Source organism: Polypterus senegalus, chromosome 2 (assembly GCF_016835505.1).
Source record: "Polypterus senegalus isolate Bchr_013 chromosome 2, ASM1683550v1, whole genome shotgun sequence".
Taxonomy (NCBI): Eukaryota; Metazoa; Chordata; class Cladistia; order Polypteriformes; family Polypteridae; genus Polypterus; species Polypterus senegalus.
The window spans coordinates 167,269,049-167,287,421 of NC_053155.1; the positions used below are offsets into that span (position 1 = coordinate 167,269,049).

At 37.7% G+C, this 18,373-nt stretch overlaps 1 protein-coding gene across 1 annotated transcript in view; it reads right to left on the reverse strand.

The window, feature by feature from the left end:
- Positions 1–18,373, reverse strand: part of LOC120524434 (cell adhesion molecule 2-like) — a 481,595-nt gene that overhangs the window by 123,558 nt on the left and 339,664 nt on the right. The window contains exon 5 of the mRNA XM_039746287.1: positions 18,062–18,214. Within this exon, the coding sequence (XP_039602221.1) occupies positions 18,062–18,214 (153 nt within the window). The remainder of the gene's footprint in view (positions 1–18,061; positions 18,215–18,373) is intronic.

Sequence of the window (18,373 nt, forward strand, 5' to 3'; positions counted from 1 at the left end):
GATATCACCATCCCCCATTAAGCAACAACATGGGTTGTTTTATCTTCTCCCATAGCCTACATGTCATGAAGGTAAGGGTGTTCTCTGTATCAACCACATTCTGATGGTCAATTTGCTCTGAAGGATTAAGACTAGTAAGCACTTTACCTCTACCATCTTTGCCTTTACCTTTTTGATTTCTTATGGCTACCTAATACTCATTTCATGATCCTAGTTCCACAAATGATGGCACAGATCCCATAATATCCAACAGAACCACAGCAAGGCACAAGGATGCAACATTATGTGTCATATTTTGGCATACAGGATTTCTACTTAAAAATAATCTGTGGTATTCATAGGAATACAGTGATCCCTCGCTATATTGCGCTTCGACTTTCGCGGCTTCACTCCATCGCGGATTTTAAATGTAAGCATATCTAAATATATATCACAGATTTTTCGCTGGTTCGAGGATTTCTGCAGACAATGGGTCTTTCAATTTATGTTACATGCTTCCTCAGTTTGTTTGCCCAGTTGATTTCATACAAGGGACGCTATTGGTGGATGGCTGAGAAGCTACCCAATCAGAGCACGTATTACATATTAAATAAAACTCCTCGAGTTAAGTGCGCTGCTTCGCACACTTAAAAGCTCTAACAGCCCGTATTGATTTTTCATTGTTTGCTTTTCTCTGACTCTCACTCTCTCTGAGAAATACAGGCAGATACTTATCCATCATGCAATACCATCAGGGAGGCGTATGATTGGCCCCATTATCTGCTCCTGACGGAGGGGCTGTTTGCACAGTGGCTGTTTGCTTAGAAGATACGGACGCCCTGTAAAAAAATGCTGAAAGGCTACTTTCACATTGATCCCTTCATTGCGCCACTTTATCGCGGTGCTTGCATACTTAAAAGCGCAACAGCCCTATTGATTTTTGATTGTTTACTCTCTCTCTTTGACATTCTCGGCTCCTGACGGCGCTCCTTTGAAGAGGAAGATATGTTTGCATTCTTTTATTTTGTGAGAAAAAACTGTCATCTCTGTCTTGTCATGGAGCACAGTTTAAACTTTTGACTAAAGGGTGTTATTTCATGTCTATAGGGCTCTAATAATGTTTTAAAAACAGGTTTTTAATGCTCTAACTGCGAAAATATTAGAATTATAAATAAAGAATCCTACTTCTTGGAAATTCATTTATCTCTCTGGAGTGGATCAACCGCTATAAATGAGGGTTTACTGTATAACTGTGCGGAGAATATTTATAAACAGTGTGGGAGAGTTTCTAAGAGCTTAAAATATATAAAAATAACCATACAAACATATGGTTTCTACTTCACGGATTTTCACCTATCGCGGGGGGTTCTGGAACGCAACCCCCGCGATCGAGGAGAGATTACTGTACTTGGAAATAGGTAACAAAATGTTGTACTATTTCTTCACCTCAGCCTCATAATCTACAGGCAGGATCACTTCTGGAAATATTGCCCAAGAGGAAACTCAAACTCTTATACCTAAACCTAAACCTTCTCTGCCAGCCATCATCTGCATGATGTCCTTGGAAACCCCCCAAAATACATCTGTTTCACAAACTGTACTCTTTAATATATTTTTCTTTGAAAATGCAGTAATGCCTGACTCTAGGCAGCCAAGCCCCAAACTCAAACAAAAGGTTTTCCAGCCAGCACAGGACCAAATTGGGGCTCAGGAGTTTATAGCACAATATTTTCAAAATACCCAAAAATGTACTCAGGGGAGAGGATCGCCTTAAACCTTTGGTCTGTCAGACATAAATAAACCAGCGCCTTTAAAGTTAAATAATTAAATTAACAAACAAATAGAACAGATAGGCAAAGCATGAAAAAAGGAGACACAAAATAATCAAAAGAGTTAAAGGAAACAAATATAATCCATAATTCAAATGCAAAATCCAGGAACAGTACAAAAATAGCCAGACATCAGAAATCCCAGCAATACTTACAAACATTTATTCTTACTCTTCAACACTTAATGACTCTCGGAAGGAACTGTTTATTTAAGCTGAGGGCCAACCTTCAACAATAATGTAATGATGGACCTTCACCTTAGGGTTCCACTAATACAATGCAAGGGATTCAACCAGGAATCAAAACTATATAAACAATAAATAAGTACTAAATAATATTTAAATAAAGCAATATTAAATACAAAAAATACCAATTAACAAATAACACACGTAAAATAATTAAAAAAACAAAAGAAATTATCAAAAAAGAAAAACATACGAATCCTGACTGGAACCTAAAAGCATGAGTACCCAGTCCAACCCCTATTAAATGCAGCACTCTCTTTAGACTAATAGTAACTGCTGCGTGAAATGGGTGTTCAAAGAGCTGTGATGTCTTGAATTTGTTTATATGTCTCTTTCCCAGGTCATATGGTCTTTGCATCACTCTTTGACCTTGTTTATACCAAGGTGACCTTCATCTAACATATTTAATACTTGCCTAAACAAGTTTCCAAGGCCTGCTGCTTTGTCATGAATTTAAATGCATATCACACTGCTGTTACAAGTGTTTTGTTGCAGCAGCACAATAATGGTAAAAAGTTGAGGCCTTTTAAAAAGACCAAAATCTTAAATGACTTGCCCCAAGAAAATGGGAGACAACACTTTAACCAAAAAAGGCAAATGGTCTCAAAAAACACAAGTATGTTGCTCCATGGGGAAGAAACCTTAAAAACAGCAACTGGGGGTAGAGGCCAGTCCATACAAACCTTTATAAAATTGAACATTAACAAAAAATAAAAATAAAAATAAACCTCAAAAGATGAAAAAGGGGCAAAAAAGGGGTTGCCTAAAAGATAATCCTCAACAAAGTTCCAATAATCAGAATCCTTAAACAGAGCCAAAATGAATCAAAAAACAGAAAAGTCAAATGACTATTAAAAAAAAAATCACAGAGTACATACAATGTAACACAGAGGGACTACAATTACCATGAGCCTTTATTGGATTTGGAGCAGTGCCTTAATAGATGTTAACAGGTGGTCCTGTCTCTTCAGGAAACACCCACAAAACCCAAGAAACATAAATATATATAAGGGTACACTATACAACTATTGCTAAACATAAAAAAAACAACAATATACAGTATTACGCATATTGAATGCATGACAAATTAACAGAATGATATTTACAAAATAATCATAAATAATTCAGACTGAATAATATTTGCAAAAATAATCATAAATAATTAAAATTGAAAAATGAATGAAGAAGGCAAAAGGAACGACTGGCCAAAACATAACAATGGGACATAGCAATGAGATGGTGTCTCCAGGGCTTTTTTGAGTCACATGAATCATAGTTAGGTTCAGGCCAGGTTAACACCAGAAGATCAAAAAGAAACACAAGTGAAAACAGCACAGGGGCAAATGAATTGCAAACTAATTACTGCAAAAGATTTTTGAAGTTTATCTAATGAAGGAATATCAAAACAGGGAACCGCTACAATTGTATTTATAAAGTAACTACCACTTATTTCACAAATGTGCTGATTAGAATAAAACAAAATATAAAATACATTATGTGAAAACAAACAAAAAAGGTCCACAAATTAGTCTTCCATGTTAAAAACACTAACAAAGACACAAAAGCCAAATACAGTATGAAGGCATATACTCTTAACATAACTATCAGACTTAAAGGGAAATAACCGGCGAAACCTGGCCAATAAATAAGTGGCATGCACATTTTGGGCAAAAACCCAAGAAAATTCCTCTTGACCATAACTGTGCAAGTCAAAAAGATGTTGAATTTGAGAGCCTCCTTTTCTGGAATGTAAAATTTTACAATCCTCAAACTCCTCATGATTGTCAACCACCACTGGAGGAGGAGAAGAAGCAGAGGTAAGAAACTAATAAGAACGGACAGATTTAAGGCATGAAACATATAATGAGGAGTGGGACCTGAAATGCGCCATTAATGGCAAGTTGTATGTCACAGGAGTCACCCTCCTAAGAATAGTTTAGGGCTCAATATACCTAGGACCCAATTTACTAGATGATAACCTCAGACAATGGTTTGACTCGGTCACCACACTTTCGGCTCCACCTTAAAAGTAGGATGGCAACAATGTCTCCTATTAGCATGAGATTTTGAAGAGAGTTCTGATTCTATCAGTGGCTTTCTTAACCTTGGCCAATCATGTCACAAGACAAAATTTCAGAACGGGCAAGAAGATGAAGGTTAATTTCAGTAAATAATAGATTACATAAAACCATAACTGTATTTAAAAGGAGATATTCTGAGGGATGCATAATATAATGTTATGTGTAAGAATTTAGCCATTAACAATATATTAACCCAGCCCAACTGAAACACATTAACAGTACACCGAAACACCTTTTCGTATTCTTGATTACCACTGTCGCACAAGCCATTATACTCAAGAATTGTGTCTAGATCAGGGGTGGGCAAACCTTTTGGCTCAGGGGCCACATTGACTTTTAAAATTTGACAGACGGGCCGGGCCAGCACTAGATGCATATATATAAAACATAAACATAAAAAAAGGCATTACAGTGTTAATATTTACATTCACTTTTAGTGGGAACAGTGTTGTTGATCACCCTTTTTTGCCAATGCATCGAAGTCTGGTGTTAGTTTTGTTGTGGCAATTCTCAGAACAGATCTGAGGTGGTCATCTCTCATCTGGGATTTGTGGGGTGCTTCATTGGCGTTGATCACACTAAAAGTCTGTTCACACACATACGTAGAGTCAAACAACACCAGCATCCTCCGTGCCATCTTGTGGATGTTTGAAAATTTGGCTGTGTTTAATGAAGCATAAAACTCATCCAGGTTAAGGAGAGTTGAACTTCTGTCACATTGGAGATCAATCAGTTCCAACTGCAACTCCTGTGGCACAATTTCAAGGTCTTGTGTTAAGGGACATAACACCAGCTGAAGTGACTTGTAAATTTTTCCAAAATCAGAGAACCGACAGCAGAATTCTCCATGCAGGTCGTCCAGTGATTTCCTGTTTTTTTCACAAGTCGAGGGGCCTCTTTCAGTGTAGCCAGTGTGGGGAAATGAACGAATGAATTGTTTTGAAGGCTCTGACGTTTATGTACATTTCATGCACAAAACTGGTCTTTCCCTTTTAACTTAACATTCAGCTCATTCATGTGTACAGCAAAAGCTAAATCACAAAGCCAATCAGCTCAGGAAAATCATCAGCTTTCTCAAGCAGCTCCAAAAATGAGATAATCTCCTGTTTGAGCTCCCACACTTGTCGACATACTTTCCCCAAACTTTCGACATTGGAGTGGTAAAGCAAGTCCTGGTGAGCAGCGTCAATTTCTTCAAGAAACTTTATTAAACTGACAATACTGTAGACCCTTCACTCGAATAAAGTTAACAAGTTTTACAACTGGCTTCACTACGTAGTCAAGCTGCTTCCTGATGGATTAGGCAGTGTAAGAAAATTACCTGCTGCTTAAGGTTGTCCTCCTTCACCCTCTCCTGGATTCTTTTGAGCAAACCAATGTTTTTTCCAGTCAAATTTGGCGATCCATCAGTGGTACTGTTGGCGAGCGTACTCCAAGGTAGCTTTGCGTATTGATGACCCCGACACACTGTCATACAAGTCCTCTCCCCGCGTTTTCCCCTTTAGGGATTCCATGGCCAAAAACTCAGTTATCTCAAAATGGTCATTAATCCCTCTGATAAAAATTAAAAGCTGAGCGGTGTATTTTATGTCATTACTTTCGTCCAGTGCCAAGGAATATAATGTAAATGACACCGTTTTTTTGTTTAACTTGCTAGCTAAGTCTTCGTCAATTAGCTCAACACAGCTAGTCACTGTCCTGCGTGATAAGCTAATTTTTTCAAATTTGTGCTTGCTATCAGGACACAGGATACCTGCTGTCTCTACCATGCACTCTTTGAGAAACTCCCCCTCGGAGTAAGGCTTTCTTGTCTTTGCTAATTTGAATGGCAGCACATAACTTGCCTTTGTGCTTGATTCTTGGATGGCAGTTTGTCGGATTTAGGTGTTTTGCTGAGCCTGCAAACTAGCTGCCAACCTCTGAGCGGTAGCCTTCTGTTCTTGCCTTGACTGGTTGTTAGCATAATTAGCATGCTTGGTGGAAAAGTGATGGCTGATGTTGTATTCCTTTAAAACCATAATGGTTTCTTGGCAAATAAGACATACAGCCTTTGACCGGACTTCAATGAAAAAGTATTTAGTTGTCCATTCCTTATTAAACACTCAGCACTCACTGTCGACTTCTTTTCTTTGGCCCACTCATTGCTACAGATGGGTTCAGAGCAGTATCAGAGTAATAACAGATAATAATAATAATAATAATAATAATAATAAAAATAAAAATAGATAATAATAATAATGGCTCCGCAAAATCAAGTCAATGTATCACTGCACCTAATGCGCCACCTGGTGGAATGCCAGGCATTACAGGGCAAGGTCAAATGACTGCAGTTATAATTATGATATGATTTTATTTGGGCAATTTTGTACCAATCTTTGGCGGGCCGGATTAAAAAGACCAATGGGCCAGATGTGGCCCGCGGGGCGTAGTTTGCCCACTCCTGGTCTAGATGTTAGTTTTACCCCTATACAAACCCTACCAGAGAAACCTAATCAGAACTGAGAAAAAAAATGAGGAACCCCTATTAAAAGTATAGACCTCGGGATTCCATGCAATTTGAAAAAAATATGAATAAAAATCTCAGTTAATCAATTAATTACTTAACTTTCCAGCAGACAAAGATTTTAGGGGTACGAAAAGCACTACCTTGGAAAATCTGTCAGCAATGACTGAAATCACAGCAATAAAATCAACTGAGATATCTTCCCAAGGAAGTGAGGGAGAGTCAGTATATTGCAGTGTATTTCCATCTTACCCCAAAATTAGATACAACTCAATTAAAGTTGCACACGTCTTTACAGAAAAAATATATAGTACTCCCTCGCTATATCGCGCTTCGACTTTCGCGGCATCACTTTATCACAGATTTTAAATGTAAGCATATCTAAATATATATCACAGATTTTTTGCTGGTTCGCGGATTTCTGCGGACAATGCGTCTTTCAATTTATGGTACATGCTACCTCAGTTTGTTTGCCCAGTTGATTTCATACAAGGGACGCTATTGGCAGATGGCTTAGAAGTTACCCAATCAGAGCATGTATTACATATTAACTAAAACTCCTCAATGCTATAAGATATGCTTCCCGCGCGGTGCTCGATTGTTTGCTTGTCTCTGTCTGCCTCTATCTCACCCTCTCTGACATTCTCTGCGCCTGACGGAGGAGATGTGAGCAGAGGGGCTGTTTGCACAGAGGATGTTTGCTTAGAAGATACTGACGCTCCTCTCAAAAATTTGCTTCATTCTTTCTGTCTTCAAATTTAAAACAACAGAGACATTTTCAGGGTCAATTTGAATGCTAGTGTGACTGATATAATAACCCAAAAGAAATACAAAGACTGATGAAATTTGCACTTTTCCAACTTCACAACTAAATGATTAGCTCTTAAACAAGACAATAATTCCTTAAAATGACCTACATGGGAATTCATGTCTTGTGAAACTTTAAAACATCAATACACACCAGCACAGAAGTTCCAACACCATTAAGAAACAATTGTAATACCACCAGTGCATTAGTGAAATCAGTGACAGTGACCAGAGGTTGTATTAAAGGAAGTTTGACACTCACCACCTTCTAATTTAAATTACATTATACATACACCTGAGATCTAATTTTGGAATGAAGTAGAGCTCATTACCTGGTCAATCAAGGAAAAAATCAAAAGAAGTTAATTGTTTTTATCAATGATTTTATTTAATCCTCTAAAACTGATACTCGGTTATACCGACCCATTCTTTTGGAATTGAAAAAAAGTGCTATCTCCTACTGGGAGTGAATAAGCCAATTTGGTAAGTTTTCCTGAATGTTCTCATCCAAAGAGTGTGACTCAGCATGAGACAAGTAAACTCGTCACATGACATCATATGACCTATGAGAAGGGAGAACGACTGATTTCTATTTATAAAATATGTCTTGGAATTTATAATGTGCATGCAGGACAGCTGTGATCTGATTCAACATGACTATAGAGAGAATGAGAGACTGAACACAATCTCTGAAACACTTTGAAATCCAAGACATCAATTTCTTTCTTTTCCAATAGTTTATAGGTGAATGTTTAGGTAATCAAGGGAAACCCCAAAATAATGGATGAGTTATAAAAAATAAAATGTATTTAAAATGGAGGCGCAATAAGAATAGCAAATGCATTGATAAGCCCCTGCCCAATAGGTTTCACAATGATACTAGCCACGTGAAATGTAACTTAATCTTTAAACTCCGAGTAACCTTAGCCAAAATTATTTTGCACATTAGGCTAAAACAGTGTGATCATTGAACATTTTGTAATTAGATGTAATTAGAATTACTAACGGTCATGGAAGTCCAATGATCCCCAGTAAGAGCTACAAAGTCCGCTTTCTGTAATGCATCTAATTTTGCTTGCTTTTCAGTGTTGCTTTTATCAAGGCTTCGCTTGGGTAGTTTTTTGAAATGAAATTTTCTTCCGATCAGTCCTAGGACGCGCTTCATTCCGACTCTAACATTTTTGTAGCTGTGATGTGTGCATCAGTGTAATCGATGTTAACCGCATATTTTTTCATACGTCCCAAACCAAGGAGATACGAGGTTAAAATGAATCAGGAAGCACGCATACATACTCAGTACATCCCCTCTTGGGAATAGAACCTCAGATGTCGGTGCCAGAGGCGAAGCCTCTACAATTGCGCCACGGCGTGTGGCTTATCTATTTGAGAGTATGTAGATCGGGTATATGTATATACTCAGCAAAAAAAGAAACGTCCTCTGACTTTCAACTGTTTTTACTTTAAGTAAACTTAATGTGTAAATATTTGTATGAACACTAAAAGAGTCAACACCATAAGACATAAACTAAAAATTTTTCACAATGTGTCCCTGAATGAAGGGAGGCTCAAAATCAAAAGTACCAGTCAGTATCTGGTGTGGCCACCAGCTGCTTGAAGTACTGCAGTGCATCTCCTCCTCATGGACTGGACCAGATTTGTCAGTTCTTGCTGTGAGATGTTACCCACTCTTCCACCAAGGCACCTGCAAGTTTCTGGACATTTCTGGGGGGAATGGCCCTAGCCATCGATCCAAATCGATCCCGCTCCAGGGTACTGGCCTCGGTGTAATGCTCGTTCCTTCAACGATAAACACGAATCCGTCCATCACCCCTGGTGAGACAAAACCGTGACTCATCAGTGAAGAGCACTTTTTGCCACTCCTGTCTGGTCCAGCGAAGGTGGGTTTGTGCCCATAGGCGGCGTTGTTGCTGGTGATGTCTGGTAAGGACCTGCCTTACAACAGGCCTACAAGCCCTCAGTCCAGCCTCTCTCAGCCTATTGCGGACAGTCTGAGCACTGATGGAGGGATTGTGTGTTCCTGGTGTGACTCGGGCAGTTGTTGTGGCCATCCTGTACCTGTCACGCAAGTGTGATATTCGGATGTACCGATCCTGTGCAGGTGTTGTTACACGTGGTCTTCCACTGCGAGTATGATCAGCTGTCCTTCCTATCTCCCTGTAGCGCTGTCTTAGGCGTGTCACAGTGTGGACATGGCAATTTATTGCCCAAGCCACATCAGCAGTCCTCATGCCTCCCTGCAGCATGCCTAATGCACGTTCACGCAGATGAGCAGGGACCCTGGGCATCTTTCTTTGGGTGTTTTTTACAGTCAGTAGACAAGTCTCTTTAGTGTCCTGCGTTTTTAGAACTGTGACCTTAAATGCCTACTTTCTGTAAGCTGTTAAGGTCTTAACGACCATTCCACAGGTGCATGTTAATTAATTGATTATGGTTAATTGAACATGCATGGAAAACATTGTTTAAACCCTTTACAATGAAGATCTGTAAAGTTTTTTTGGATTTTTAAAACATTATTGTTGAAATCCAGTCCTGAAAAAGGGACGTTTCTTTTTTTGCTTAGTATATATATTCGCAGCGGAGAAGTAGTGTGTTAAAGAAGTTATGAAAAAGAAAAAAAAAAAGAAAAAGGGAACATTTTAAAAATAATGTAACATGATTGTCAATATACAATAATTATTTTGTGAGTGTTATTAAGTGTTGCTGTCATCAAGGATTTGATTATCATTATTTGTTTCAATCTGGGTCGTATTTGTAGGATGTGTTGTGTTCAAGTTACATTCCGTGTTTGTCAATCATTGTAAAGATAAGAGGTTTCATTCATCGATTCGTTTCTTACTGCATCAATAAACAGCTCGTCTTCCTCTTTATCTGAGATGTGACACACTCACATTTTTTTTTTTATACTGTCTTCCTTTAGCGGGACATTCTCTTTTTCCACTGTGTGCTTTGTTTCCGCAGTAGCTGCACTTATGAATATGCTTGTATGTATCAGACTCTTCATATTTTTTTGCTGCCTTCTCAATTGTGTAATTCGGTTTTTGTTCAGCACTCTTTGCAACTGTTGCTTTTTGTCTGTGCACTGCGTCAGTTCACGTGAGCCGCTTGATGTTCTTGCATCGAAGGTTCCCAGCTGTGCTGGTGCCATCTCGTGTGATGTTCACGGCTGTATGTAATGTCAGCTAAGACCCAGCACTTAAAAGTTTCTCTCGCAGTTTCGCTGAGTTTGTGCCAAACACCACCCTGACCATCTCATCTTCCTCTGCATAAGCACAATCCTTCACCCGTGAATATTTAGTGGCAGTGTTTCTATTGGATTGCCGCTGACGGACGGCCTTATATGGGCAGGCACTAAATTAAAAACACCAGCGGCAGCCTGTCTATGAACTTAATATAAACTTTAGGTTTACACTGTCATTTGTTTCCGAAGTAGCAGCACTCATGAATATGGTTGTATATGTCAGTCGCGCGCTTCTTATTGTTTTGCTGCCTTCTCAATTATATAATGCATGTTTTCTTCAGTGCCTTTTTGAGCTCTGCCTGGTTTTCTACGTACTGCGTTGATAGGCAGTTCACGTGATTACGTGGGAGGCGTGATGATGTCACATCAAACTCCGCCCCCCCCCACGGCCATTCAGCTCAACTCCATTACAGTATATGGAGAAAAATAGCTTCCAGTTATGACCATTACACGTAGAATTTCGAAATGAAACCTGCCCTACTTTTGTAAGTAAGCTGTAAGGAATAAGCCTGCCAAATTTCAGCCTTCTACCTACACGGGAACTTGGAGAATTAGTAATGAGTCAGTCAGTGAGTCAGTCAGTTAAGGCTTTGCCTTTTATTAGTATATATATTATATATATATATATATATATATATATATATATATATACCTAGCAAAATACCCGCACTTTGAAGTGGAGAAGTACTGTATTAAAGAAGTTATGTAAAAGAAAAGGAAACATTTTAAAAATAACGTAACATGACTGTCAATGTAATTGTTTTGTGACTGTTATGAGTATTGCTGTTATCAAGGATTTGATTATCATTATTTCTTTCAATCAGGTTCGTATTTGGAGGATGTGTTGTGTTCAAGTTATATTCTGTGTTTGTCAACTGTTGTAAAGATAACAGGTTTCATTCATCGAAGTGTTCACTACCCAAATTGGTACTCATGAATCTAAAATGTTTAACAGGCATTCCCGGTATTAAGTTGTGGATTTGCCTGCGAATATTTAGTGTCTATGAACTTAATTTAAACTTAAGCTTTACACCTTGACTTCCCATTGATATGTCTACAAAGGCTTGTTCAGATTCAGAGGGTTGTTCCTTTCTTACTGCATCAATAAACAGCTCGTCTTCCTCTTTATCTGAGACATCACACACTGCATGCATGGGTTTACCTTTCCCAGTCCTGCAAAGTCAGTTAATGTGAGCCGCTCGGAGTACATGCATTGAAGCTTCTCAGCTGTGCTTGTGCTATCTTGTGCGATCTCACGATGTCCACGGCTTTATTTAATGTTAGCTCAGACCTGGCACTTAAAAGTTTCTCTCGCACCTTTGCTGAGTTTGTGCCAATCTTCGTTTGCATAAGCACAGTCCTTCACCAGCAATTTTAACTTCGTTACAAAGTGATGAAAAGTCTTGTTTATAACCTGTGTCCTCTCATTAAACTTGTATCCCTTGAATATCGTATTCGTCTTAGGCTTGACAAACGCCAGCGGCAGCGTGTCTATGAACCTAATTTAAAGTTAAGCTTTACACCCTGCTTTCCTATTCATTTGCATAAGCACAGTCCTTCACCAGCAATTTTATCTCTTTTACAGCAACTTTAACTCTATTACAAAGTGATCAAAAGTCTCGTTTATACCCTGCGTCTTCTCATTAAACTTGTATTTCGTGAATATCGTATTTGTCGTAGGCATGACAAACGCCAGCGGCAGCCTGTCTATGAACTTAATTCAAGCTTAAGGTTTACACCATGCTTTGTTTCCGCAGTAGCAGCACTTATAAATATGCTTGTATGCGTCACTCGCTTCATATTCTTTTGCTGCCTTCTCAATTGTGTAATGCGTTTTTTGAACAGGTTTCATTCATCGAAGTGATCACTACCCAAATCGGTACTCGTGAGTCTAAGATGTTTTACAGGCATTCCCGGAGGTTCTCAGCTATGCTTATGCTATGTCGTGCGATCTTGCGATATCCACTGCTTTATTTAATGTTAGCTAAGACTCGGTACTTAAAAGTTTCTCTTGCACTTTTGCTGAGTTTGTGCCAAACACTAGTCTATCCCTGACCATCTCATCTTCGTTTGCATAAGCACAGTCCTTCACCCGCGAATATTTCGCGTCAGCGTGTCTATTGGATAGTTGCAGAAGGACGACCTTATATGGGCAGGCACTCAATTACGTGGGAGGCGTGACGATGAGGGACGCAACTCCACCTCACACGGTGACCGAGCTGCTGGTGATGGCCGTATATATGTACGTAAGTAGGTTCCAGTTCCATGAAACCTGCCTAACTTTTATAAGTAAGCTGTAAGGAATGTGCCTGCCAAATTTCAGCCTTCTACCTACACGGGAAGTTGGAGAAGTAGTGATGAGTCAGTCAGTCAGTCAGTCAGTCAGCAAGTGAGGGCTTTGCCTTTTATTAGTATATATATATATATATATATATATATATATATATATATATATATATATATATATATATATATATATATATATATATATATATATATATATATATATATATATATATATTAGGTTTCATAACAAAAGCCTGTCCCAAAATGAGACTGACTCTTCATTTTCCCAGTCTCCTTTGGATCAGGGGGTGGTTGATCACAGGAACTTGGCTTTTTAACTGAATATATAAGCATGCTTTTCTCACTTAAGCTCCTCACCTCTAGTACCTATTTTTTTAAAAATAATTAATACCTCATCCAATGTCTATTCTGAAATGTACTTCACAATTACATCTTTAATTTCACCAGATAATCAGTTCATGAATACTTATGTAGTGTTGTCCCAACCAGAATTAGCCATCAGGGTTTTGAAAGAGATAATAAAATCCTGCACTTGTTTATTCCCCTGTTTTAACTTGAGAAGGACAATGCATGCATTTTGTGTATTGGAAGGTATATAAAAATTCTTACTAGCTATTTAAGAACAAGATATTTAATGCAGGGATTTTATTTACATAGAAAGCTCATGCCCATTCAAGTGGCTTATCAGTCAATAATGTCTTATCATTAAAGTAAGTGCAAGGCTCCTGAATTTTTTTGAATCACCAAAAAAGTGCTCAGGTGAGGACAATAATGCTCAGCAGTATGGGTATTTGGAATCTAAGTTATTTAGAGTCTCTTTTAAGGCTTATTTTTCACAAACACCATGCTAATGTGTGATAATAAAACCTTTTGATTGCTTCGTCAAAGCAGCCTGCTCTTCACCAAGACACATTATTTCTGTCACCATAAATACTATCTCACTCATGATAGTGCCTCCAGGGATTATTGTGAGAGGCAAGAAAAAATGGGAGATAATAACATGAGATGAAAATCATAGTTAGTGCCAGGCCAGGTCAATAGTAGATCAGAAAGAAACACAAGTGAACATAGCAGAGGGACAGCCCAAAAATCAAAATCAAAAATAAAAAGGAGATCAAATAAGAAAACAAAATCAAACATTTGGCCTACCTGAATGGCAAACTACCACTTACGTCATAAATGTGTCAGCTGTGTTCACATGACACGTCTACCACTCTTTAAAATATAATTATATAAAATATGAATCATTTAGCTACAGAACCTCATTTATGTAACCCATACATAAGTTTAGGACAAGTTGTCTCTGTTGCCATTATTTCAGCAGGTACAGTAAGTCAAAACTGTGTATTTGCCTAATGTGAAAGCAATTGTGGGAATAATAGTGAGAAATTTTGTCAGTCCATTTGTAAAAGTAAAGGAATTTTTGAAGGTCGTTGCCAGGAATGGAAGGGTTGTTATGATAGTGGCCAATTCATAACCACTTCATATGATAAACATACGATTAAAAATGGTATCCACTTAGTCAAACACATTTCAAAGTTTTACACTCCCCAAAACTGTGCCACTGTTATAGGAGGATGGTGTCTGCATGGAAAAAATAAAACAAGACGTGAATTAATAGATGGTCTACGGATCATGTCACATTAGCAGGGAGAAATCAATACTGTCAAGATGAACATTCTTTCCAAGCTTCTTTTTCTGTTTCAAAGCACCCTTATATACAGTACATTAATGAATTATTTTTTAAGAAACTAGATTTCTTTCATAACCTCATTTACAACAATATTTGGAATTTGAAACATCAATGCATGCAAAGGGCAACTCTACAGCAACCTAAAGCAGAAGGGGGCATTTCAATTTTTTTACATACATACAATGTTATATATAAGCCATAAAGTCCTGGACATCAACAAAAATCGATGAAAGGCAGCCAAGTATAGAATAGGCTCTAGCTCCATATGTGCAAAGCAGACATTTATTCAACTCAAAATCTACCATTGCACACATTTATCTCATTTAAAATTGTCAAAAATATATCCAGGGCAAGATTCAATCTGTGAGCGTTGCAATCTAGCTCGAGCCTCATTGGACCACATGTTTTGGGCCTGCACCAAACTAACATCATTCTGGACCAAAATCTTTGAATGTCTTTCAGACGGCCTTGGTGTCACAATCCCTCCTAATCCACTAACAGCTGTGTTTGGTGTACTTCCAGATGGACTTAAAGTGGAGAAAGAAAAAAAAAATGTAATTGGCTTTACCTCACTACTAGAACGTAGACTTATCTTGCAGAACTGGAATAATTCCACTACACCTCTTTTAAGTAACTGATGTTCTATTCTAGTTGAAATTGGAAAAAAATCTAATTCTCACTTATAGGATCTGTTAAAAACTATTTAAAAACATGATAGGAACTAATCAACATTTTAGAATAAGCATCTATATCAGAGATGCTGCTTTTAAAGATTTGCTCTGGTTGTTGGCTCTCCTTTCTTTCTCTTTGGTGGGGGCTGAATTTTGGTTTGTTAAGTTTGACTTGATTGTATTTGTTTCAAATAAAATCAATACAAATATATATAAAAAAAACATGCAACGACTAGAGAGGTTTTAGCCTGATGTTTCAGCATTGTTCCAGCCTTCTTTTAGGCAGGGTCAAGAATCAGAGAACGGCATTTCAAAGGAGTTAACAAAGCAGGCCCCTTGTAGTTGGGCACTGGAAAAATCACAGGTAATATGCTTTCACCCATAAAGAAAGTAAGGGAATGAGTGACATCAGTTTTAGACAGCAGTGACCGTATGATCCTATCAGAATCCCATACATTTTATTTCTAACACTGCAAGCACATATATCTTGCTAATATAAGCCAGGTGGTTGTGAAAAATTTACCTGTCTATTTTGATGTGTACCACAATTACAGTAAGATCTTTGCTTTTGGAATGGAGGGGAAGGGTCAAGAGAAAGCCGTGTAGCTAGAGATGTGCTTCGCTGCTGAAGGTTGAGAGTATTCATTTGGAGTGACAGCCTCTTAACTTATTTATTTTTTCATAACAGAATTTCAAATCTATATTGATGTGTTGAATACATTGATTATAGTTGCATCTAGTATGAGGCGGCACTCTGGAAAGATATAAGCCTAACTAACAAATGAGATGGGGAACACGTTAAAAAAAGATTAACAAACATAACTTAAGCAGAGAGATGAACAGAATGATATGCACTCAACTGACATCCTGTTCAGGTTTGACTTACACCTTGCCAGAACAGGACTCTCTATGACCCACATTTGGATGGGGCAGCTTAGAAGATGGATGAACAAATAGAATTCTGGCATAAGTCTTCAAATAAATGTGGATAAAATTCTAGGTTTACTATCCCAAAAATAACAGCTGTACAAGGATCTACTTTGGGTACAATTAAAGAAGCAAGCACCATGAATATAATATCTGCAATATAAAAAATGATGGCTAGAGAATTTTTCCAAATTTCTCCCAAAATCAGATACTCTGTAGTTCATTTCATGGAATAGACACAACAAAAAGATAGGTCATTCAACAAGGAGCTTGTTTCAAAACAGGCATGCTGAATATGAAATTAGTTAAGAGTGTTCTCTTAGCTGGCATACTGTACATGTGCTGTATTTACTGCTTGTAATCCACAGCTTTAAAAAGTGCAGTACTGTGAAATAGAGCTTATTCTTGCCAGCTCAAGATATGGACTTCTTTTTAAAGACAGAATGATGGAATCATTTGAAAAAGATTGTTTTGGATATTTGCAGTCATAACAAATTTACTGTGTTAGTGAACCTATAAGCTTTATTTTTTCAATTTCTGCACAAAGTGATCAAGGCAATTTGCAGAAATATTCCACAAGGTGGCATCAAATACATGCGCTACATTTTCAGCATGTCCTCTGGTTATACCATTCATTTGTACTTTTGCTGAAAAATGGAGAACTGTGTTGAACTCCCAATGTAAAAATTCAAAATGATTTCTTATTATTAAACAGTATTTGTATTGATTTTACACTTCTTGTTATCTCTTCAGCAAAGGTGGCAAAAACACGATATCACTTTTTGACCCTCACCATGTCATCTGACTTGTTTTTGCTCCAGTGGTAAACAATGAATGTAAACAATTTTGTTGTAGCCTATGCTGGTGACTTGTCTTAGATGAAAGTTCGGTTCAGTCAGTCAGATACCATATATTGTACATAAAAACAGAGCTTTTAGGATGTCAGTTACATTAAGTTTTAAACTATACCAAAGCCATAAACCTAAATATGCATAGTGATGAGGTAACATATTGTTGAGACACTTGTAAAGCAGAATAAATGTGTGCCTGCCTACATGAAGTCAGACACATACTGTATTCCTTTATGTTGCTCAAGAAACGTTATGCTATAAGAAGGATTTTACTGAATTCATTTTCTAAATAAGCACTTTCACCGATTAAGTGTCCCCTCAAGGTCTTGATCAAGTGCATTGCTTTCCCTATGCATTCACAGTAACAGATCAATTTGCAAGTAGTTGCTACTATCACAACTGATGGGGAAGAATTTGTAATAAAAATAGGCAAAATGATAAAATTCATTCAATTGAGGGAGGTAATTTTGTCATAAGAATACAAAGTGGTACTAAATGTTTTAGGTAACCCTTGTACCTTGTACAGGGAAAACATGGGGGTTGCTGGCAGAATTGGCACTCCAGCCACTGTAAAAACCTCAGACTGTTCCGGTGTGGTGCTGAGGTGTCACCCACTGCACTTTGGTCCCAATCCAGGTGGTTTGGCATGTGGTCGGTGCAGCAATTCATTATCAGCACATGCTGTCAACCCCCGCCCCATATATATGTACATTTCTTTTTCATATTGTATAATTTTTTATTGAATGTTATTTTTTGTTTTATTATAACAATATTAAATTTGTAAATGTGAATGGAGTTGTGGACGTGTAAATGGAAGCAGGCTACATAAATATAATCTGATGACAACTATGACAACACCACTTAATATTTTACATTGTATTTTGACATAATTATATTTTGTGTACTTACCTAAAACTATGAGTAAGGCCTTGGATGTTTTGACAGGCATTGTAAAGAGGGAGCACGTGTATTGCCCTTCATCTGCCAGTGTCACATCACTGATGCTAATGCTAAGCTCATGCCATGATGCTCGAACCAGTTCAATTCGATTGTCCCTGAGGGCTGAAAAAAAGAATTAGAACAATTAAAAAAGGCATCTTGGTAGTAGCTACGATACTGTAATATTCTTGAAAATTCACTCATAATTAAATGTTCTTATCAGCACAAATAAATGTTTGAGAGAATATTTTCTGCTCTTTTGATTTCGCATTTTACTGTAGT